At 39.8% G+C, this 23,742-nt stretch overlaps 1 protein-coding gene across 5 annotated transcripts in view; it reads left to right on the forward strand.

Annotated features, from left to right (window-relative positions):
- LOC144607393 (phosphatidylinositol 4-phosphate 5-kinase type-1 gamma-like) overlaps positions 1 to 23,742 on the forward strand; it is a 187,915-nt gene that overhangs the window by 67,014 nt on the left and 97,159 nt on the right. For 2 of the 5 annotated variants that reach the window (XM_078424217.1, XM_078424219.1), the window contains 2 exons: positions 4,530 to 4,613; positions 9,167 to 22,267. In XM_078424217.1, coding sequence (XP_078280343.1) covers positions 4,530 to 4,613; positions 9,167 to 9,169 — 87 coding nt within the window. In that variant the 3' untranslated portion in view covers positions 9,170 to 22,267. Of the gene's footprint in view, positions 1 to 4,529; positions 4,659 to 9,166; positions 22,268 to 23,742 lie in introns of those variants that run through there. The other 3 variants (XM_078424218.1, XM_078424220.1, XM_078424216.1) reach the window with 3 other exon arrangements.

Consider the following 23,742-nt stretch of genomic DNA (forward strand, 5'->3'; position numbering starts at 1 on the left):
TCGATTCGCATCCATCAGACTTTGAGTAGAGTGACTCTACTTTGCCAAATAGCTGTTTTTAGTTTGATGGGTTCCCAGAATAGTGAACCATTCAGAGATCTGTTCCGTGCCATGTGTTTCAATAACAACCATGGATATCAAGACAGTTGAAAATTCCTATTTTCCCAACAATCTCGTAGTTCAACCTCACTCTGTCCCACCCAGCAAACCATACATCTCAAGGACTGCAGGTTACACAGCTTCTGATACATTGTAGATCCAGGCACAACTGCAACAGGTATTGGAAGATTTGTGGCCAATTTTCCATGAGTGTATACACTCTGTCTTTTTCTTCTTCAAAGTAGTGCCCAAAGGATCATTTTTCTTCATCCGAGAGTGGGGTTTAGTTTTGGTTTAGCCCATCAGAAAGATAGCTGAACCTCCACCATCCAGCTTGGTATAGGTTTAGCAGGTGTGTTAGAAAACTCATAACTGGATGATCGACTGTTGCACGAGAAAACCTGGAAACCCTACTTTTGCACATCTTTACACAAGATTTAGAATTGTGGAGATAGATACCAGAGGTTCTGTATGGAACTGTTTTATAATGTGAATGTGAAACTGTGGTTCTTTGTATTGCATACAGAACCATAGGGTACAGAAGTGCTGTTTATTGCCATGGAATCTGGAATAAATCAATTTGTTGAGCAAATAGTTTTCTAACTGTGCCAGTCTTATAACCCTTTGTGAGAGGTTAACTGTGTAAAACCATTGATTACCCTGGTTTACGCATTTCTCTATCGGGTTCAAGCTGTGACTGTAGACTGGTGGCTTGCCTTTACAGAGGACTGCTTAAAATCATTAATTTCCTATTAGTCTTCTCCCTTACATTTCTTTCTTTGTCTAATTTCCACACAGTAATTAGACCTCAAGGGATCCTTGGTCCTGCTTTAGCCTCGCATCTGACTAATAAGCATTGAATGAACAGTTTTTTGTTTTGCAATGATGCAACCTTCTGGAGATAATGTAGGAAAAAAACTGCAAATGCTGGTTAAAATCGAAGGAAGACACAAAATGCTGGAGTAACTCAGCGGGTCAGGCAGCATCTCGGGAGAGAAGGGATGGGTGATGTTTCAGGTCATGTCTAGGAGCAGAATTAGGCCATTCGGCCCATCAAGTCTACTCCGCCATTCAATCAAGGCTGATCTATCTCTCCCTCCTAACCCCATTCTCCTTCCTTCTCCCCATAACCCCTGACGCCCGTACTAATCAAGAATCTTATCTATCTCTGACTTAAATATATCCACTGAATTGGCCTCCACAGCCGTCTGTGGCAAAGAATCCCACAGATTCACCACCCTCTGACTAAAGAAATTCCTCCACGTCTCCTTTCTAAAAGGAACGTCCTTTAATTCTGAGTCTGTGCCCTCAGGTCCTAGACTCTACCACTAGTAGAAACATCCTCTCCACATCCACTCTATCCAGGCCTTTCACGATTCTGTACTTTGTCCCGCCCCCTCCCCTAACATCAGTCTGAAGAAGGGTCTCGACACGAAACGTCTCCCATTCCTTCTCTCCCGAGATGCTGCCTGACCCGCTGAGTTACTCCAGCATTTTGTGTCTACCTTCTGGAGATATCTGGGCAAGACCACCAGCGGTTTTTATGGAAGCATAGAGAACAGTGCTCTACTCGTATGAGAAGCCACAATTCCTAAAACGTCACTTTTGCACAATGTTTTAAGAAATGAGCAATTGGGCTGATGTTAAGGCTGTGGCTGTTGGTATGTTTTGACATTAGATTAAACCGGACCTGGACTGTGCCATTATCACTGTGTGTACGTTTTTCTTTGATTTCTTCATTTCTTTATGTTTTAATTTTCACCATCACTCTCTCCTTTCCTCTTTGTGTGCTGTGGGTTTTCTCACCATCAAGTTTACCAATGGAATGTACTGGATTTATTCTTCACAACGCAGTCATTCCCGAGCCACTTCAGTTTCTGATGAAAGTGTAAGTCGGTCCTCTTTTTTTCCCCAAATCTCTATTTTATGTTCAATGCCTTTTTTTGTTTTGGTTTTTAAAAATTTTAGTTTCAGTCTTGTTTACCATTCCGTCTTTGTAAATGTTTTAATCTAGTCGATGAGAATCAGGAGTGGAAACACAGAGCAAAGGAAAACACAATAGTGGAGAATTCCTCTTCCATATTGTGAATCGGTACGGCCGTTTTCAAAGCCTCCTTGGGGGGGGAAAAAAAAGTACCATCCCCTCTGGCTCTTGGGAGCCCCTGGCCCATAATTACTCCAAAGCATCCAGGATGGCCCATGGCATCTTGAGTCTCCTTATCTGGTGCTGGCAGAAGCCCAACAAAAATAGTGGAAGGGGTGCACTGTTTGTTCACAAATTCACGAGTTATAGGAGTAGAATTAGGCCACTCGTACCATCGAGTCTACCTCACCATTCAATCATGGCTAATCTCTGCCTCCCTAATCCCATTTTCCTGCCTTCTCCCAATAACCCTCGACACCCGTTCTAATCAAGAATTTGTCTATTCTGCCTTAAAAAATATCCGCTGACTAGGCCTCCACAGCCCTCTGTAGCATTGTTATCACCCACCACATCAGCCGCCTCCTGTTGCACCCAAGATTAGGTCTGTGGAACCCACGTGAGCCTCATTTGCCTCCTTGGAGCCCAAAGAACTAGACTGCCCAAGAAGAAGAAGATAATTTCTGCTTCACCAGTGCTAATGTTGGCGTGAGAATGAACTCAGATGCTAAAGTTCAGTTCAATGGGCTCATAAAGTGAAGAGAGTTGCACATTTTCTCAGAGTTCATATTGATGCGGTATTTCACAGATTTTTTTTTCTCTCGTATATTTGATTGTTTACATTGACCTGCATTTATTTTACGCGACAGAAATAGAATCGTTAGCAGATTTAGAATTTGATAATTTACGAAGGGAAGATGAAAAAAATGATTTGAATTCCTTCCTAAGTCAGCTTGAAAAGTGATGGCATTTCTCAACCACTATTTTAGTCACAAGCAGTTTATCCAGATATAAATAATCATGGTTACCATAGTGATTCCTTATTTGATATATTCTCTTTATCTGTTCCACTTTGATTTGGACAAAAGCTTGCTACTTCCTCTAATGAACAATGCTTTTGCTCGCAGGTCATGAACTAATGCTCAGAGATTTGTTCCAACACCAATGGGTTTATTTTTCTAAATATATTCTTACATTCTCACACAAGTGTTATGTGATGGACAAAACCATCAAAATGTTATCGTGTAAAATATATTACAATTAAAGAACAGAATAGCCAATCTGCTCTGATAACCAAATGAATCTGTTTCATTAATAGAAATGTACAAATAAAATGCAGATACTGGAAATCAGAATTAAAAAAAAAAAAATGCTGGAGATACTTAGAAATAAGAGAAGAGAAAAGCATGTTTTTAAAGGCCCAGTGTGTTAAATCCAGAGATATTCTGCATTTTATCCTCTTGATAACATGATTGATAACTGACATTAACAATTCCTCTGCCACATCAGAGGTAATTAAGATTAAGAAAGTACTATTGTTGATTGATTTTTCTTAAAGATGAATAAACGGGTTTAAACTTTCCCCGAATGTACGTCTGTAGGTCCACGTTGACACTGACTGCCGTAGGATGTCTGACTGTTGATCAGGGAGGTTGGCTGTGGTGGTTGAATTTGTTCCTGTGTGTTGTGAGTGTTTATCTACACCTAAATGTATACAAATGCCCACTGATTCTGTCCCAACTCACTGGCTCATTCATCCCCTGTAGCAAGTGCCATTTGACAGTGGCTAGAATCGAGTTTATTCATTTCCTGTCCCAAGTCCGAGCAACATATGGACCAATTGCAACTACTTTATTAGCCTGGCTGGGATCTGCACTAAGTTAATCCAACACTAAGTTTGGAATGTAATATTTTAATTGCATTTGTTACTGCCATTACATTTTGTAAGTTAATCTTTATTTTTCAAAAATAGAGGGAACAGTGAAATATTTCTGTATATGTGGCATGGTGGTATTTCGATAAAGCATTATTAAATGGAAAATATTTAGAAATCTTAAAACTGCAGCAATACCATTAAAAGTTTCATAGCACAAGTAATTTCCTTTCAAAGATGATATTTCTTGTGCTGGTAATTTTATTTTATTAATATTAAAGAAGCACAATGGAAGAAGTGGTAATTGGAAAATGCAGATGTACATCTTGAATGCAAACCACATTTAATGGTTTATGTTGAAATTTTAGTTTGAGTTAAAATATGGCAAAATATGCACTTTTAAGAATAGTTCACATGAACTCTGATTTTCTAATGAGGACTACAACACCATGATAATAGGTTGACATCGCTTTCTGCAGTTGTACTGATTTGTCCCTTGTGGCCTTCCTTTAACCATAACTCTATCTAGGTGTTCACAGAGCATTGAACTTGTTTCCCACCTGCAGTTACTTTCTTTCTTTCTTCCCATTTTCGTTGCTTTCCATTGTTTCTATTTTTGTGCCTCCGGTTGTTCAGTGTACAGAAGATAGGTCCTGGATTTATTCTCCTCTTCACTATGGTTCTCACATCCGTTCAGTTTCTGATGGAGAGAGTGAAACTGTAAGTGTAATGTCCAGTTCCTTTATAAGCTCGGTTAAAGTGTAGGTGCCTCAGCAGGTGTGCTGTTTCGTAGAATTAGTACTGAGTCGAATATATACACCACAAATGGTAATCTCTTTATTCGTTAACATTCTCCTTTTGCTCTTCTCTCAATACAAGTTAACATTAATTAAATTGCACTTTGTAATATGCTGCTGAACTTTGAAATAGCCCTTGTTCTCCTTCGTCGTTACCTATCCATTTCCAAACAGAGAGCGTGTATATATTACATATTTGATATGCAATGAATATTCAACTCAGCACTAACTTAGGATGCATGGCTTTAAGTATGGGATGATAAGAGATATTTTAATAATGGTGTTCTACAAAGCCATTATTATTGTACAGTAAAATATACAGAGGTTTTGTGATCTCAGCTTTTATCATTTTAAATCAAAAGGGCATTCTATTTAAGTGTCAGAGAGGAGAGCTATATTTAACATTTGACTGTTATTTCAGCTTCAGAAGATCATAATCATGGTATATCTGACAGCTTCTTGTTAGATCAAAACTATGATTGCTTATTTTTAAAATTAGGCCTTAGTTGTGGTAATTGTTCACTAATGTTTTTTTATAGCATGAACTGTGGTGGGGTGCAAGACCTACATCTGTTGTAGCTGTACTGTTCCCACTCTCCACATGTAGGCTGTCTCCTCTGTGGAAACTTACAGCAGAAATATTTGGCAGAGCCATCCAGCAACAATGTAGAGAAGCTCAAAGTCATTCTGCTTGGCTGTTGGTGGATCGGGTAGGGTGGGGAGAAAGCTCTTGGCATGAATTGAATGCACCATTTTACAGGTTCATTAACATTGTCCCAATCGACTAGCCTGCCATTCTTTAAAATAATTCCACTTGCTCACAATCACAGCAGCTGAACTGGCATTTTAATTCTTTAAAATAATAATCAATTTGCCTCAATTGGTTTTGGCATTATTTTGAAAACTGTAATTAGAACACTTTGATCTTTGTTACCAGAAAACAAAGGCAAACTCCAATCTGATGCTTTTATGGCTTTTAAGCTTTTTCTTATACAATTGCATGCAAGGCATATATTCTTATCAGAAACATGGTGTATGTGCTATTCAATTCTAATTGATGGCAACTACGTGTATGTCAGGATAGATCCCATCGACACTCCTGTACCTCCACCAATGTTTTCCTTGCTCTACACTTTTCTGAGCATTCAAAGTTCACAAGTGATAGTAGCAGAATTAGGCCATTCGGCCCATCAGGTCTACTCCGCCATTCAATCATGGCTGATCTGTCTCTCCTTCCTAACCCCATTCTCCTGCCTTCTCCCCATAACCCCTGACACCTGTACTAATCAAGAATCTACCTCTGCCTTAAAAATATCCATTGACTTGGCCTCCACAGCCTTCTGTGGCAAAGAATTAGACACTAATTGGTTTATGATAAGAGTCTGAGATCATGCAGCTTTGAATTGCCTCGTGCATGCATTTCAGTAATAATTATAGGAGCTGATCAGAGGTGTTGAATGTACCTACAAAGGATTTTATTATCTACTTTGAATATTCTCAATTGACATGGCCTCAAGTTACCAGCCTTCATCAGAGCCTTTGAGATCAAATAATATTCTGGAAAATTAACCTGTCACAATTGTCCTTCTGTAAGGCATATTTTAATGGACTTGTGTATTCAGCTTCTGCTAAATGTGAGACCAAAAACTTGGACTATCGGGGAATTTTAAGGCTGGCTGCTTGTGCTTATTGTTTTCCCTTAAATTTTATTTTGTACATTTTAGTTGCAAACTCTCAACCATTCACTTATTGATTTCTCCAAACCTCTTGAGTGTTTTTTAAAATTTATCCCTTTCGCCAAATTTTCACATTTACAAATGAGCAGAGTTTGAACAGTGTACAATGGACATTGATTATATTTTGTCAAGAAGTTAACATTGACTATGCCATGCACTGCCAAGTGTTCGTCTGTATTTACTGTATTAAGCCGTAATAAACACGGCCTCTTGTATATCCCACATAAATAGATCTGGATGTACTGTATAATTGAATGACTAAGTTAACTTTGTCAAGTGATCCAAGGCTACTGCAGTGGGGGCCAAACTGATGGGATAAAAGCCCGCCTTCTCTCAGACTATGTAGAAGTTCAATAAAATAACAAGTGTAACTCCTTTTATTTTAAGAAGGGAGGGAGACAGAAAGAAAGCAGGAAACTGCAGGCAGGATTGGTTTAATATCTGTCAGGGAAATCTTCAGAAGCTAAAGAATGACTTAAGATGCGTTGGAGCTAATTGGGCAGTGTCAGGGTAATTTCGTGAAGGGGGAAATCATCTTTGACCAAATGATTGGGATTCTTTGAAGAACTATTTGAGCAGCTCAGTAGAACAGCTGTTGAACCTGCTGCCTCACTCAGTGCTGGAGACCTGCTGCCACACAGTGCTGCTGTCCACGAGTGCTGCCTGTGTAGAGTTTGCACGTTCTCCCTCTGACCGTGTAGATTTCTTCTGGGTGTTCAGGTTTCCTGCCACATTCGACAGATGTGTGGGTTGATAGTGTAATTGGCTGCTATAAATTGCCTCTACTGTAGTCGAGTGGCAGAATCATGGGGGACTTGAGAGTGGAGTTAAAGTAGGATTGAAGTAAGTGGGTGGTCGATGCGAACTCTGTGAGCTGTCGTGCCTGTTTCTGTGCTGTGGCTGTCTATGGCTCTGTACTGTGCTAAAGATAACAGGGAACACATGGATGTGTGCAGGTTTCCAGAAGGCATTTGATAGGTGTTGCATCAAAGGTTTTTGAGAAATAAAAATTAGTGGGGTAGGAGCATGGTGTAAATAGCAGTGAGAAATAGCAGATTGGCTGGCAGAAGAGGTGGCACAAATGTCATATTTTCTAGATGGAAAGGCATGACAAACAGTGTGCCACAGGGATCAGTGCAGGGACCACAACATTTTTCCATTTAGATGAGTAGAATGAAGACAAGGAAGGTATCATTAGGAAATCTGATAATTTAAAAGCATTAATTAGTTGTGGAAATAAGGGTACAAAACAATGTAGGTAGGTTACGTGAGTGGGCAAAGTCATGGCAAATCGAGTAAAATATAGGAAAATGCAAAATTGTTCATTTTAACAGGAAATATAAAAAGATATATCATCCAACATCTGGCAGATTGCAGAGCAGTACGGTGCATAAAGATCTTGCTTGATTTGGAAGGTTTGTATGTACACAGAACAAGCAATTAAGAATGCTAATGATGTTATTGTTTATTATTAAGGAAGTTGAATCTACATTATCGATGTAGGGAGATAATGCTTCAGTTATATTAAGCATTGCTTACGCAATCTGGAAGTTCCATGTCCTTTATAACAAGAAATGGTGTTAATGCATTAGAGGTATTTCAGCGAAGGTTCACTGAATTGATACACGAGATAGACAACAATTTTTTTTTTAAACCTACTGAAAGAGCTGGGCCAAGTTGTATTTGTGGAGGCAAATGGGATGTATTGACATTTTGGGTTGACACCTTGCATCAGCAGATGGTCAGGTGGTGTAGGGGGAGTGATAGAAGGTGGAAAAATGATTAGTGTTTGTGTAACAGGAACTGGTAGTTGATAGATGGAACCAGGTGAGGGGAGAGTGGGTGGGAATAATGGGCAAAGGTGTGGGTGGGATGGAAAAGGTGAATGAAGGGAGACAGAGCCTGGGTGGACTGGTATTGTTGAACAAAGAGGGTGCAGGTTATCTGAAATTGGTAAATTCAATGTTCATGCCAACTACCCAAAGGGAATACAAGATCTTATTCTAGTTTCCACTTGGCCTCACCCTGGCAATGGAGAAGGCTAATTTGTCATAAGTAATGCAAATAGAAATATACATATACATTTTATTAATCGCAATAAATCAGCTATTTTGTCTGGAACTAACACCGACAGTGCTTTATTGCTTTGAGTAAGGATTACCAATCAAGTTTTGATCTTTGTGCAGTATCAGTGAGTAAATTGCCCCTTATTTGTATTTCAATGAGAGCGCAATAGGAAATGTGCCATAAAATTAACTTCTCTGTTAAGAAATTGGCTGAAAATACTTAGTTTGCTTCAAGAGGTTACACCTTAAATGGTTTAGAGGCTTAATAGTAATTGTACCAGGATGGTCTTAAATTTGATCCTTTGCTGTTGCTGCTTTAGCTAACCCCAAGTGAAGCAGTGAGAAAGATGCTATAATTGCCTACAGGAACATGGAGGGGTGGGTGGGGGTAAGGAGGGAGGAATCCAGTCATTTCTCATTATTGTTGTTTATATGCTGTGTGTTGTGTTTGGAGTAGTGGTGTGGGGCTGTCTGTGTGTTGTGTTTGGAGTAGTGGTGTGGGGCTGGCTGGTGATAGTTTTTGCTTGTGTTGACCATCCACAACTCTGTCACTAAGGGCACAGAAACCTATTGAATTTTTTAAAAGCCAGCACCCTCGTGAACAGTAAGGGATGCATGCTCATTCTGAAGCTGACAATTGATATGTTTTATAACTCTATTTTGTTTTCAATCAGTAAATCTGTGCAGATCGTTTTTTTTGAAGAATAAAGAGGGAAGTTCTTCCAGAGGAACAACTTGACTTGGTCAGAGGCAGCGTCACTCCATGGGATGGGAATGATACCACATCATCGCTTATTGCAGCTGGGCTCTGTTCTAACCTGCAGTATGTGAAGCAAAGGAAACGGCTGGAACAGAAACCAATTTGGTAGAATGGGATCTATCAACCTTCCAAGGGGAGGGGGTTGGGGGCAGTGGTATTTATTTGTTAGTGCTAACAATGTTTTGTGCACAGCTCTGCCTGCGTAGCAACTCCATCTTGTGGTTCTATGTGGTCATCGGTTGTCAGTGACAAATCACTGTTCTTTAGTCCATGTCCTCCTGAGGTTTGTTTGATTAGATTCTTCCCTGACGCGAATGACTTGCAGAGTGCCACGATCAATCTCGCGAAGAATGTATGTTTATTTGTTAATATATCAAGATCAGTGCAGCTTTTGGCAATGTTTCTAGTTGTGTAAATCATTTGTAATTAATCAAGCTTGTCCTTTGTGCCGAGGTTATGTTCCCTCTAGTGTTAATCTACCATCATTTTGTTTTTGCTTAAAACAATTAAGCTGAATTATACTTAAATATTGGTAGCTACAAACCATGGAAGCACAATGCAAAACTGAACACGCCTCAAATGACATCGGTACGTTTTCCAAAACTACAAAAAATATGTAGCTCTTATCTATTTTATATATTTTTTTCATGGACTGGGATAGTGGATCATTGTGGAAGGTGCTGGAAATAGAGCAGTATTGTGATTTAAATTACAATTCAAAAGTCTCTTGTGTATTTAAAGCAATTTTATTTTTGAAGCTGCATGTATTTTTTTGTAATTGTGATTCACTTTTGACGAGGGAGGTATTTCCTGTGCGGTGTAAAAACCTCCCTGAGGAATTAGATACTCTCCAAGTCGGCAAAGGTTGGTTGCTAAATCGCCGAAGCACTTGTATCATGTATTGCATGGGTTAAATATGGGGTAAAGCTTACTTCATACAAACCCCGACAACGCACCTCCACTCCATACGAAGGAGAAAGCCACACCGCGTTAAATGTACACTTCCAACGTTATGTATTGAGCATTTGTGTTCCTGACAAACTATACACTATCAGATGTAAAGATAGACACAAAGTGCTGGAGTAACTCAGTTGGTGAGGCAGCATCTCTGGAGAAAAAGGCTAGGCGACGTTTCAGGTCAGGACCCTTCATCGGCCCTTTTTCTCCAGAGATTCTGCCTGACCCACTGAGTTACTCCAGCACTTTGTGTCTATCTTCAGTATAAACCAGCATCTGCAGTTCCTTGTTTCTATATTGTCTCTATTAGATGTATTTCCAGTTGGGTTTCAGAATGTCAAGTTATAAAGTTTCATTTTGAATTTTGAAATATTGAGACATTTCTATGGCTACGATCCAAACATTCAATCTGTGCATTGTATGATGACTTCCAAAATAGATATGACAAATTCTCCATCAATGATAACTCTTGCATTGAAGAGCCTATAAAATAAGCTATTGCAGTAGTTAGGCTGGCTACCTAGTTTTACAAACTGCATGTTTCTTTCCTATGAGTGTAATATTTACGATACGATACGATAGAACTTTATTTATCCCAATTGATCTGCCAACAGTCATAAAAAGACAAAATACATGAAAGTCATGCGTATGATATACCTAAAGCAGATTACAAAATAGATGCAGATACGTATGATTAACCATCTCCTCTCAGCTCATCCATCATACTCAACCCGAAACATCACCTATTCCTTCCCTCCAGAGATGCTGCCGGACCCGCTGAGTTACTCCAGCTTTTTGTGTCTATCTTCGGTTTAAACCAGCATCTGCAGTTCCTTCCTATAAAAAGGACTATACTACATTACCTGTTTTTCACTGCCAATGCACCCCCACCACCTCCTACGTCTTATTCCCCATCAATTTAGGGGTGACACTGCAGTTCTTCTTCATGTACCATTTGTACATAATTCTTTTAATCACTGCTTTGTGTTGCTTGATATTTAAATGTCTGGAATTGTCTGTGTTAGTGATGCTATCTTATCGCTATGAATTCTAAATTTCAGGTTCCTTGATATAAGCAAATAATGAATGAATGGGCATAAATTTTGTAATTGACTCTGAGGACTGTGCCATACAGCAGAATGTTAAGTTTGGTAAATGGCTTGAGCCCGTGGATTCCTGGGATCTAAGGCGAGTAACTGGAAATATGGAAGCATAAGAGATTCCTGTAAACTAGGACCGTTGTAGGTCGGGTTCCTGTTTGTGCCTTGCGAGCAAGTTACTGGCCTGGAATTGTATAGGCTCTTATATTGACAGGTGGATGGAGGAAGGGTTTGAGAATGTTTTGCAAACGTCCTTGAGAAAGTGGATGTGCTCACCCACTCATGGGAATCCCTGACCCTCCCCCCGTGTCTACTCAAGATGGGGAAGGAGAATTCATGATGCTACTGAGAACTCCGAGTCCACGTGTTGGGAGCGTGCACGTCCAGAGTAGAAGCAGCACACCGTCTCGCAGACCACCCTCTCATACGCCCTATCTAGCACCTTCCGCCTCACTTGGAGCACAATCCTCCCGCCCCGCATTGACTACATGAGCCACCTCGCAAACAACAGAGGTTGCAAGCCAGCCATCCTTGGTCCTGAGGGACAACCAGAGAAGGGGTTCTTGACGTAAACCGTGCTGCATTATTGGACTTGTTCAAGACCAGGAGAGCCCTCTCTGTACCTAGCCAAATCACAGGTAGAATTTTGAATTGAATGAGTAAGCTGCTGCAGCTGCATTATACTAGTTCATGCACAACAAATCGTACACCCGTGGTACGATCTCAGTTACCTTACCTCACTGTCCCCTCTTTCTTGATCTTCCTATATCAAAACAATCTTTAAGACCTCTCTTAAATTCCTCTTTGTGTTATTCTCAGGAAATAGTCTCAGCTCCTCTTGTTGCTACATTTAGTTAAAGTTCCTCATAATTGAGAACATTTGATTCTGCCTGTTATTGCAAGTCCAGAGTTAAATTCATTTAGAATTGTCGACTTTTTATGTGCATCACCAGTAAAATGCTCACTATGCCCAGTACAAATGTCTTTCTATTTACATTAAAAACATAAAATGGGAGATAATTCTTCTGATACTCGGGTTGGATATAGTTTGCTGTATGTTTATATGGCCATAACAGACATGGGAGTGCTGATGAAGTAGTAATTCAAGATGATCTAAACTCAAGTAAGAGTGACTTTGGTGCTGACCCGACTGGTGTTCTCCCCGTGACCCACGTGGGTTTTCTCCGGAATCTTCCGTTCCTCCCACACTCCAAAGACGTACAATTTTGTAGGTTAATTGGCTTGGCATAAATGTAAATAAGATAGTGTTAATGTGTGGGGATCGCTGGTCAGTGCGGACTCGATGGGCCGAAGGGCCTGTTTGTGCACAGTACCTGTAAACTAAACTAAACTAAACTAAGGAAGCCCTTTTTAGTTTTTGACTGTTGCCTATCATTGCACTCATTAACTTGCTATTTAAAGATCATAGTGGGTTTTATGTTTGTAAGTTTAATTGATTATTTTGCTGATTTGTAAGTTTAATTGATTATTTTGGCCCAATTTTGTGTTGACTGGTGCATCGTGCTACAGCATGTTCTGTGCCATTGACTTGTATTGTCGATCACACTGAAGGATTAACAATTAACGGTATTACTATAAGTTTACTGAGACGCTATCTGTATGTACTATGCGAGTTTGCCGAACTCATGCAGCCAGTAGTTGTTAGCTAATATGTATTAGATCACTTAAAGCATGATGTTAAGCAATATTATATGTAAATCCTAGTTTTCATAGAAATTCTTTGAACATTTTCTAATCCTAAAACAAAAAAATAATTGTATAAATCTTGTATCAAAAAGAATACTTGAATTTGTTTCTCTGTGTATGTTTACCTGTCTTGTGGCTGCATCTTGAATTTCTTGTGCCCTAAGTTTGTTTTGTTAAATTGAGTTCTCATTTATTTTCTTGTAAATGTTTTGTTTCGTAGTTTTCTGGTGCTAGAAGTCACTAGATTGAGAATCTATTGTGATAAATCCTTGTTCACTCTTGCTGTGAATCTGCAAAGCTTCTGCGAATGCATTGACTTTGGGATCGCCCTTACAGTGGAGGGTTGGGTATAAGTTACTGGTTCAGTACAGATGTGCTCCTATATCATCCAGAGGAAGGGGATGAGAGAGGAGTCTTTTTGCAGTTATTTAATATGTCTTCTGACACAATTTATCTGCACCGCATCCTCCATTTATTTGTATTTAATGTATTTTTTTAATGTATTTTTGCATTTTCGAATGTTAAATAATCAGACATGCTGAGTATTTGGCTTGCATGGTCTTGGAGTTTTTTAAATTCATATGCTGTGAGCTCCTTGATAAACACTAAGCCAATGTAATACGAATGCACTGCTTTAATATGGAACTATCTAATACTTAAAATTCCATTTATTTATTGCAATAACTGAGCGATATATCTCCACTTGATGTCTGGGTGGAACTGTGTCCTTGCACCCCTACTGAACTGATTAGTAGACTGCAGCAGTCTGTATTTTCTTATGTTTTATCCCTAGCTGTTTACCTACTGTGAAAGTATTTTGAAAGGTATGCAGTGTCTCTGTACATAATTGACTTTTGTAGCTGATTTCCGCATTCATTTCTTCTTAAAATAGCCAAATCAACGTCAGTCAATGACTGAAGCACAAAGTTAGACACAAAATGCTGGAGTAACTCAGTGGGACAGGCAGCATCTCTGGAGAGAAGGAATGGGTGACGTTTCGGGTCGAGACCCTTCTTCAGTCTGAAGAAGGTTCTCGACCCAAAACGTGGGAGTCTGAAGAAGGGGTCTTGACCCGAAACATGGGAGTCTAAAGAAGGAGTGATTTACACATATTAAGATGATTCCACAATGGGAGGGTCATGAACGAGAGGCATAATTATAAGGCAAGGGAGGTGGTCATTTAGAACTAAAATATGCTGCAATTCCCTCGAAAGGTACTGAGTCTCTACCTCCAATGTTATGGAGGCAGGAGCACTGGAGTGGTTTAAAGAGGAAGTAGATCATTTTTTGAGAGATCCGAGAATTGAGACCCTTGGGTCTCGACCCGAAACGTCACCCATTCCTTCTCCCTAGATGCTGCCTGACCCGCTGAGTTACTCCAGCATTTTGTGTCCATCTTTGGTTCAAAACCAGCATCTGCAGTTCCTTCTTACACATTGAAGCACAAATCTGGGTTGTGGGCAGAGATTCGTTACCATCTCCCGTCTGACACCTGTCAGAGCTGATGAGGACGTGGAACAAATACCCCTTCCCAGCGCAACTTGATCTGCGATTATTTTTTGTTGTTGTCCTGACAGAAGTCTGGTATTCTGACATACTCATTTATATCCCCAAATTAAATGCTTTGTATTTCATCCAATGAAAATAGGAATTAGGCTTTAATTTCAGATAAATTATTGGCTGTCTTGTTTGTAAAAAAATAATTTGACACTATGTCTACCCATCACAATAAAGATCATAGCATTCCAGTGAACATATTAACTACCATTCGGATCTTGAAGCATTAGATTTTCTCAATTGCGTTTTTGCACCCATAAAGTTGAGTGTGTTGATGCAGTCATGGGATGGAAGGTGATGGAATTTTGGCCCCCACGTGGTTACTTTATACTCTTTTTGCGTTTTCATTGTGAAAAATGAGGCCATGGATTTTGAAGGATTAATCATATTTATATTTTGATTGCCTTAAAGAATGACAGGAATGTGTTATTTTTTAGAAACATTTATAAACAATCAAGGTAGATATCATCACCCTCTTGGTTTGCTGCCAAAGCTGTTTAGAATTGGTTGATCTCAAGTTGGATCTTGCAGTTGGCCTTGGTACCTGGGTTCAGGAAAACAAGATGCAAAATCAGTGCTTGATCTTGCTGAAGAGTCCACGGAATAATATTATTCCCACTGACAATGCTGTGGATTTTTGTCATAGTCTGCATTCTCATATGTTGAGTAGTCACTTTCGTGAAGAGTAGAGGTCATTCATCACTATCAAGCTTGAATCCCAGTTGACCCTTGGTGAGTGCATGAGGGGACTTGAGTTGGGATGTAAGATTGGACAATGCTTCCAATCATAGAGTCATAGAGTGATACAGCGTGGAAACAGGCCCAACATGCCCACACGGCCAACATGCCCCATCTACACTAGTCCCACCTGCCTGCGTTTGGTCCATATCCCTCCAAACCTGTCCTATCCATGTACCTGTCTAACTGTTTCTTAAACATTGGGATAGTCTGAGCCTTAACTACCTCCTCTGGCAGCTTGTTCCATACACCCACCACCCTTCGTGTGAAAATGTTACCCCTCGAAATCCTATTAAATCTTTTCCCCTTTACCTTGAACCTATGTCCTCTGGTCCTTGATTCCCCCACTCTGGGCAAGAGACTCTGTGCATCTACCTGATCTATCCCTCTCATGGAATCTCAGTTAACAAAAGACGAGTGCTGGATTAAAATCTGGCTAACTCCTATGAGGAGCATGATGGTGTTCTGTGATTGTATGTTCCTCCTGTGACATTTGTTAAAAAGAATTGAAATTTGAGATCTTGGATAACACAGTGCTTTGCATGCAACTTTCTTGTTATTTTGCTTCACTAATATAATGATTTTTTTTCCAAACAAGATTTTCAAATTTGTGGACATTTCTTCACCTTAATTTGCGACTTTTTTGATTTTTTGCATAAACAGAAAATCACAAGATTTTGTCATTAATATTTTGGAATAAAACATTCCTTTTAAAATTCTGTATTGCTATTTTCTACTTTTATTTCAGATTCTCACCAGATGTCTATTAACACACTGGCATCTAAAACGCTGCCGGTTGTGCTCTAAAATGGGGATTTTTTAAATATTCATTTCTGTTACTATTTATTAGGTTATCCTGAGCTTTGAAGATGTGGATTGCCACATCCTCTTTAAAGCTGAACACAATAAGGATTGCAGATTTTGGAATATTGCGTTGTTTAAATAAAAAGCAAACTACTCGGCTGGTCGGGCAGCATCTATGGAGGGAAATAGACTGAAGTCAGGATCCTTCAGACTAAAGAAGTGTCCCGACCTGAAATATCGTCAGCCCATTCCCACCACAGTTGCTGCCTGACCTGCTGAGTTCCTCAAGTTGTCTGTTTTTTATCTTCAAAGTTAGTATTATCACTGAATAAAATGTAATGAAAACTACATGGCTGTCCAAATAAAATATTTTTACATCAAAGAAAGTTGCACAAACATTGATTGGCATAAGGTCATAAGCGATAGGAGCAGAATTAGGTCATTCGGCCCATCAAGTCTACTCTGCCATTCAATCATGTCTGATCTATCTCTCCCTCCTAACCCTATCCTCCTGCCTTCTCCCCATAACCGCTGACACCCGTACTAATCAAGAATCTTTCTATCTCTGCTTAAAAAACATCCAATGACTTGGCTTCCACAGGCAAAGAATTCCACAGATTCACCACCCTCTGACTAAAGAAATTCCATCTCATCTCCTCCCTAAAGGAAGGAGATTTAATTCTGAGGCTGTGACCTCTAGTCCTAGACTCTCCCACTAGTGGAAACATCCTCTCCACATCCACTCTGTCCTATCCAAAGATTGTGTAATCTTTTGATCCCTTCTGCAACTCAATAGGTTATAAAACCTATTTATTCACAAAATGCTGGAGTAACTCAGCAGGTCAGGCAACATCTCGGGAGAGAAGGAATGGGTGATGTTTCGGGTCGAGACCCTTCTTCAGACTGTAAGGTTATAAAACCTTACTTGTCTCTGTATTTAAGTAGCAATTGAGATGAAAATACAGTTCCAATGTATCTGGAAATAATTTTAAATTTTACTCTTAGTTGACAGTTTATTGCGGGTATAAAAGTGTTTGAGTGTTAATAAAATTGTGCTATTGTAAAGTTCCTGTCATTTTCTTCCATGTGAAGTGAGCTTGTTTGTAACTTTCAGGTCTGCAATAAAATCAGCTACTGTAGCTAGAAGGAAAGAATAATTCCTGGGCGAATACTACAGAAGTTAGTTTTCAGCGTTTAAAAAAAGTCAAATGAACTCCCTCAAATTATTTGTTTATGTCATTTGATTTTCCCCAACTACTAGGAACAAAACTGGTAACGTAAAATCAGTCACTAATCAAAGATTGTTTCAACCCGCACGTCAGTGGCTCAGCCATCAGTGCCAGGGCCCCAAAGTGTGAGAGAATCTGGTTCAATCCTGACCCTGGGTGCAATCTCTGAGTAGTTTTATTAATTTTCCCTGTGAGTCTTCAAAGAAGAGCCGTGTACCTACAGCCATTGTTCTGACCACTATTTATTCCTTAACTAACATTATCTGGAATTTATCATGTTTGTGTTTATGCGAGCATGGAAATTGGTTGCAGGTTTGTGGTTCCCAAGAGTAACTACACCTGTACTTGGCCATTGGGTGCACAAGGGACAGTATGAAAGGACGTGAAACAGGCCACATCATTCATTGTTCTGCAACTCTCTACATCACCGTCCATATCCCTCGATTCCCTTTTCCCTAACCAGTCTGAAGAAGGTTCTCGAGAGTTTTCAAGAGAGAGTTAGATTTAGCTCTTAGGGCTAAGGGAATCAAGGGATATGGGGGAAAAGCCAGAACGGAGTACTGATTTTGGATGATCAGCCATGATATTGAATGGCGGTGCTGGCTCAAAGGGCCGAATGGCCTACCCCTGTACCTATTTTCTATGTTTCTATGTCACCCGTTCCTTCTCTCCAGAGATGCTGCCTGTCCCGCTGAGTTACTGCAGCTTTTTGTGTCCATCTTCTGTAGAAATCGAAGTTCTTTTGTACTGTCACTAATTAGAGGAAAGGAGACTGAGGAAGTGTTGGATATTTGCTTCGAGTGCCTCTGTTGAGTCTCAATTTAGTCTAAAGATGTAACTTGCCTCAACACAGCCATAACAGTTGCTTGTAGGAGCTTGCCGATTACACAAAAACACTCTATCACTAACAGATTTTGAATTTCAATATAACCCATTGTGTAAAATCTACCTTTGGGAGTTGAATTATGGTTCAAGCATTGGATAAATTATTTTCTTACCTTCCTTTTGAAATTCTTTTTAAAACAAGTTTGTCCAATTTTTTTTTTTTTTAATCTAGAAATGGACAGCATGTCAGTCAACAGCAATAAGGAGAAAAGGCATACAATGATTTTATTAAAGATACTTAATCTTTTCAAGGCTCTCAGCTTGAAGTGTTACCCTGCCACTTTAGTTCCTAACAGGCCTCTGAATTTTAAGCAAATCTTTTGTTCAATAATTTGTAACTGATTTGATACATGGGACCTTTTTCGGACTACTGGTTGACATATTTTCTAAGGTTGACTGTAAAACTGTATGTAGTTGATATAACCAGAGTATTTCAAAACAGAAGAAATGTTCTAAATTTCTATGTAGAGGTTATATGTAGAGTGGTGGAGTGAGATGTAGATGTTGAGAGAGAGACATCTTTTCTTTGTCTTTAAATTCAATAATTGTTGGCGCAAGGAACCGTTTTGCATATTTTATAAGCATATATTTCTATGTAGTAGCCCACTCCTTCTCTCCAGAGATGCTGCCTACCCTGCTGAGTTACTCTAGCATTTTCTGTCTATCTTTGGTGTAAACCAGCCTCTGCAGTTCCTTGATAGACACAAAATGCTGGAGTAACTCAGCCCGTCAGGCGGCATCAGTCTGAAGAAGGGTCTCGACCCGAAACATCACCCATTCCTTCTTTTCCAAGGTGCTGCACGACCCGCTGAGTTACTCCAGCATTGTGAGTGATGAACAATGATGGGCAGCAGAAGGCTGTGGGAAAGTTGCCCATCTCACACCTTCCCCTCTCCTCTTGCATTCCAGTTATCATTCCCCTCCACTCTGTCTAGGTGCAGGATTCCAACCAAAAACGTCAACATTTCCTTCTCTCCTTTCAGATGCTGCTCAACCCACTGATTCCTCCAGCAGTTTGTTTTTTTTTGGCTATAGATTCAAGCATCTGCAGTCTCTTGAATCTCAATATTTCTGTATTTGAAAGTTTTTTTGAGAATAATCGTGGTTTCTTGTGTTTGAGGATCAATAAATAAAGTGTCCACATTTCAGTTGAACTCTAGAAATGTCAAACTGAGGATGAGGCATCTGAGGCCTTTACATCAGGGATGATTTCTATCATATTTTTTCTAAATCAATTTTCTCTACCTTTTACTGTTTTCCCTTTGACCAGAGTTCATGTTACCAGGTTTCAGTGTGCATGTATGCCACAAGAAGTCTGAAGAAGGGTCTCAAACCAAAACGTCACCCATTCCTTCTCTCCCGAGATGCTGCCTGACCCGCTGAGTCACTCCAGCATTTTGTGTCCATCTTATGTGCAAGAAACTTGCCACCTGTGCTTGGCACTGCTGTTATTTACATGGTCGCTATTTCAGGAGCCGGTGGCATTAGTGTAGCACAAGAAAAATCCCCATGAAAGATCCCCCCAGGACTTGGTTACTGAGGATGTGTGCATCCTACATTGAGGAGATATCTCGGGCTGACGATGCAGATACAGCAAGTGGCATGCTTTTGCCCACAGAGGTGATTTGGAGCAGATGAGTAAACACTAGTTTAGCTGCTTGTAGAGTAATACATAATTAGCAACAGTAGCACTGCCTTTTTATTTTTGGAATGTTTAAAAATGGGGCCATTTGTTCAGCTGAGTAGTTAATAAGCATTCGGCAAACATCAAAGTTGTCCCTTGAAGTTGAATAAAGTGTGACTTGCTTGGGAGATGAAAAGCATCCAGTAATATAATTACATCCTGTCTGTCACACGCGGGCTGCATCTTTGTGTTTTGAGCAGATTGATGCTGATGAACACAGGGCTGTGGGAGCAGTTTGAGGGTTTGAATTAAGAGTATAATTATATATTGGTTTTAACTTTTCCTGTGGAAAAACTGTACCAATAAATAAAACTAGTGGCAACACTATTCTGGCAGTCATTGCATTCGCTTTAAGAATTTACCATGTATCTGCCTTGAGGATTAGCCCAGGCTCAGTTATTATTGTCCAGCAGTTAAAATTGAGCAAAGGAGGATTGGCGGAAAACTGATTGTGTAATTTTACAGTTGTTCTGAATCTGGAATGATCTACAGTATGATTCATCAATATTCGTAAATATGCTTTAAAACTTGTATTCACCTTTTGTGCTCTTAATATCTGCATCCTTGTGTCCCCCAAACTCATCATCTGTTTTCCATCTTCTCTTCCAAGTAATGGGAATATTGAGAAAAGCATTAGTGCTTGTATATGGAGCCTTTTTTAAAAAACATATTGTCCCTTCTGTCTTTGGGAGGGGACATGGAGAAGCCAGCTTGTGCAGAAGTCGTATTGTTCTCTAAATTGCAGGGTTAAACATCTGCCAGAAAAAAAGATAGATAATTACTGAACAACATAAAGAGAACATTAACAAAAAGCAGGAGTAACTTGGCATCTCTGGAGAAAAGAAATAGTTTCTTTTCTCCAGAGATGCTGCCTGTCCCGCTGAGTTACTCCAGCTTTTCGTCTTTCTTTGGTTTAAACCAGCATCTGCAGTTCCTTCCTACACATAACATCATCTAGGTTTTGTATCCCTGATCACAATCTAGTGACTTCTAGACCAGAATTGCATCTGTCTGTAGTGTGGCCAAATCCGAGTTATCAGAGAATTGCTGTGAAATTGTCTCCTATGTTAATCATTTTCTTTCAAGATGGCAAGAAGTTTGGAAGCAAAAGCACTACGACGAAAGAAATTAATGCTTTTATTTTGTTAATGATCATTGTAAACTGGGAACTTCTAGCATGGGTTTTTATCCTTTCAGGTGCGACTGAAACTTTTCAATCCAATTTAATTTTTGAAGTATCAAAGAATATCAGTGGGTGAATGTTGTGTAGGTGAACTACAGCGTTTCTTGCCTTGCTTTTCATGATGGTATTTACTGTCCATCAACAGACATGCCACGACCACAGATGCAGTCTGTATCAGCTGGCAGTCGGAGACCAACTGCTAAACAGGTTTGCGCTTAACCCAGAACGATTAGATGCATTGACACCTTCCACAAAGTGAAGTGAAGCACTCTCGCTTATTTTAATGTAGCTGCTGTATACGGTACCAGTATGATGTGGCTGCAGGAAGGGAGGGTGAGGATTACTGCCAGCAAATCCCACTCACAAATCTGTGCATCGTCAGAGCACTGCAGCCAAAGTGGATAACATTTGTAAATTTAAATTATGAAATGTTAGTTTGAAATTTGCAGCGATGCGGGGCAGCAGAAATATCATGAAATTTGTTTGACGGATAAAATGTTTGGGTATCTGTGATGTGCTATTATCTTTGTTTGTTCCTGAAGGTATTGTTATTAAACTCACAGGCCCAGGGCTCAACTAAGTTCAGTTCTGTACATATCCAGTTCTTTTGTATATATTTGTTAATGACTGTACATAAAAAGCCATGGAAATATTTCCCTCTCCTTGGTGTATTTCTACATCAAAGACTATTTGATATTGATTATTGTATTAGTGCCTGGCAGCTGGCAAATACATCATTAGGGGTAAAATGATTTGCCCCTTTATCAGCAGTGAGCAATGTGAATCCGCTTAATACTATGACCCACCATTAGGTCATGTTTAAGGTTAAAGACTTTTCAGCTAGTGTGTTGAAGCAATGCTATTTGCTGCATAGGGATATTCTTTTGTACCTTTGTCTTTGTTATCAATTAGAATCCTTCAACTCTTGAATTCAGCTCCAGTCTGTTCAGTACTGTAAGCCCAAAGCATTTCCCAACTCCAGCTCGTTTTAGCAAATCACTACGCACTTAAACATGGACTCATTGTATTAGAATGGAGAGTATGTGTGACAAGTACATATTTTTATCCCTAATTTAAACAATTAGGTTTGTGAAGTTGGATGAAATTTGTTTGATAGTTCTTTTGTTCTTGTCGCTGTTTTTTCTTCTGAAATGTCAACATTATAATAAACACTACATTGCTAAATGGCTCGTGTCTCGTTTTTAAAATGTATCTTAATTGTATTTCAAATTCAACATTTTTAATGGCACATCTCTCACAAAACAATTAAAATAACACAAGGATCTCCTATACAGTGAGGAAACAGGCCCTTCGGCCCACTGAGTCTACTCCGACCTGCAATCCCCGCACACTTTGTATAAGGTGTTAGTGAAAATGAATTCTTAATATGTAAACTTATCAAACATTGCACTTGAAAGGTTCTTTTTTAAGTTCTGAAAACATTTGCCTCGAAGAACAGATTCTTCCAAAGTAGGAATGATTGGATATTTTCATTGGGGGGGGGCTTGCTAAGATAGTGCTTGCACAGTGATCAGTGTAGAGGCCCGCTGTTTAGTTTAGAGATACAGCATGGAAACAGGCCCTTCGGCCCACGGAGTCCACACTGACCAGCGATCCCTGCACACTTAACACTATCCTACACACACTGGGGACAATTTTCAATTATACCAAGCCAATTAACCTACAAATGTGGATGTCTTTGGAGTGTGGGAGGAAACTGAAGATCTCGGAGAAAACCCACGCAGGTCATGTGGAGAACGTACAAACTCCGTACAGACAGCACCCGTAGCCAGGATCGAACTAGAGTCTCCGATGCTGTAAGCCCTGTAAGGCAGCAACTACCGCTGTGGCACCGTGCTGTCCACTGTACCCAGGCTCGATCAATGATTCGGATGAGAGGAGCCAAGGACAATGTGTCCTGGTTTGTGGGTAACAAAGCTGACACCAGTGAGAGTTGTGAAGACAGAGCAAAGACACTTACATGGAATATAGACAGGTTCACAACGTTGGTGAGGTCAAGGCATGTGGAATGTCATGGAAAAATATGAAGTCTACTTTGGTGGGGAAATGTAAAAAAGTTGAGTATTCTAAATGGCAAAAGGTATTGGTTGTTGGAGGGACTTTGGTGGCTTTTACATAATCACTGAAAGTTAACGTAAGTACAGAAAGCAGTTGGAGAACACATGCCTTTATTGCAAGTGGGTTAAAGTACAAGTGAAAAGATATCTTGTTAGAATTATATCGCCCCCCCCCCTGTGAAAGGAATAACTAATACTGTGTTCATATCTGGTCTTCTCAACAAAGGAAGTAAATCCTGGCAGTAGAGGGGCTACAATGAAGGTTCGCCATGTTGATTCCCGGGGTGGGCGGGGAGGAGAGATTAAACAGACTTGGCCAATTTTCTCCAGAGTTTAGGAGAATGAGAGATGATCTCACTGAAACATACAAAATTCTTATGGCCCCTAACATTAAAAAAAGATTATCTGATTAATAGACAATAGGTGCAGGAGGAGGCCATTCGGCCCTTCAAAGTCAAAAGTCAAAGTCAATTTTATTGTCAATCCTCAGCCAGTTTACACAGACAGAAAATCGAAATACCGTTTCCCACAATCCCGAGGAACAAAGTGCATAAAACTAAGTTAAAAT

Source organism: Rhinoraja longicauda, chromosome 28, assembly GCF_053455715.1.
Source record: "Rhinoraja longicauda isolate Sanriku21f chromosome 28, sRhiLon1.1, whole genome shotgun sequence".
NCBI classification, from domain to species: domain Eukaryota; kingdom Metazoa; phylum Chordata; class Chondrichthyes; order Rajiformes; family Arhynchobatidae; genus Rhinoraja; species Rhinoraja longicauda.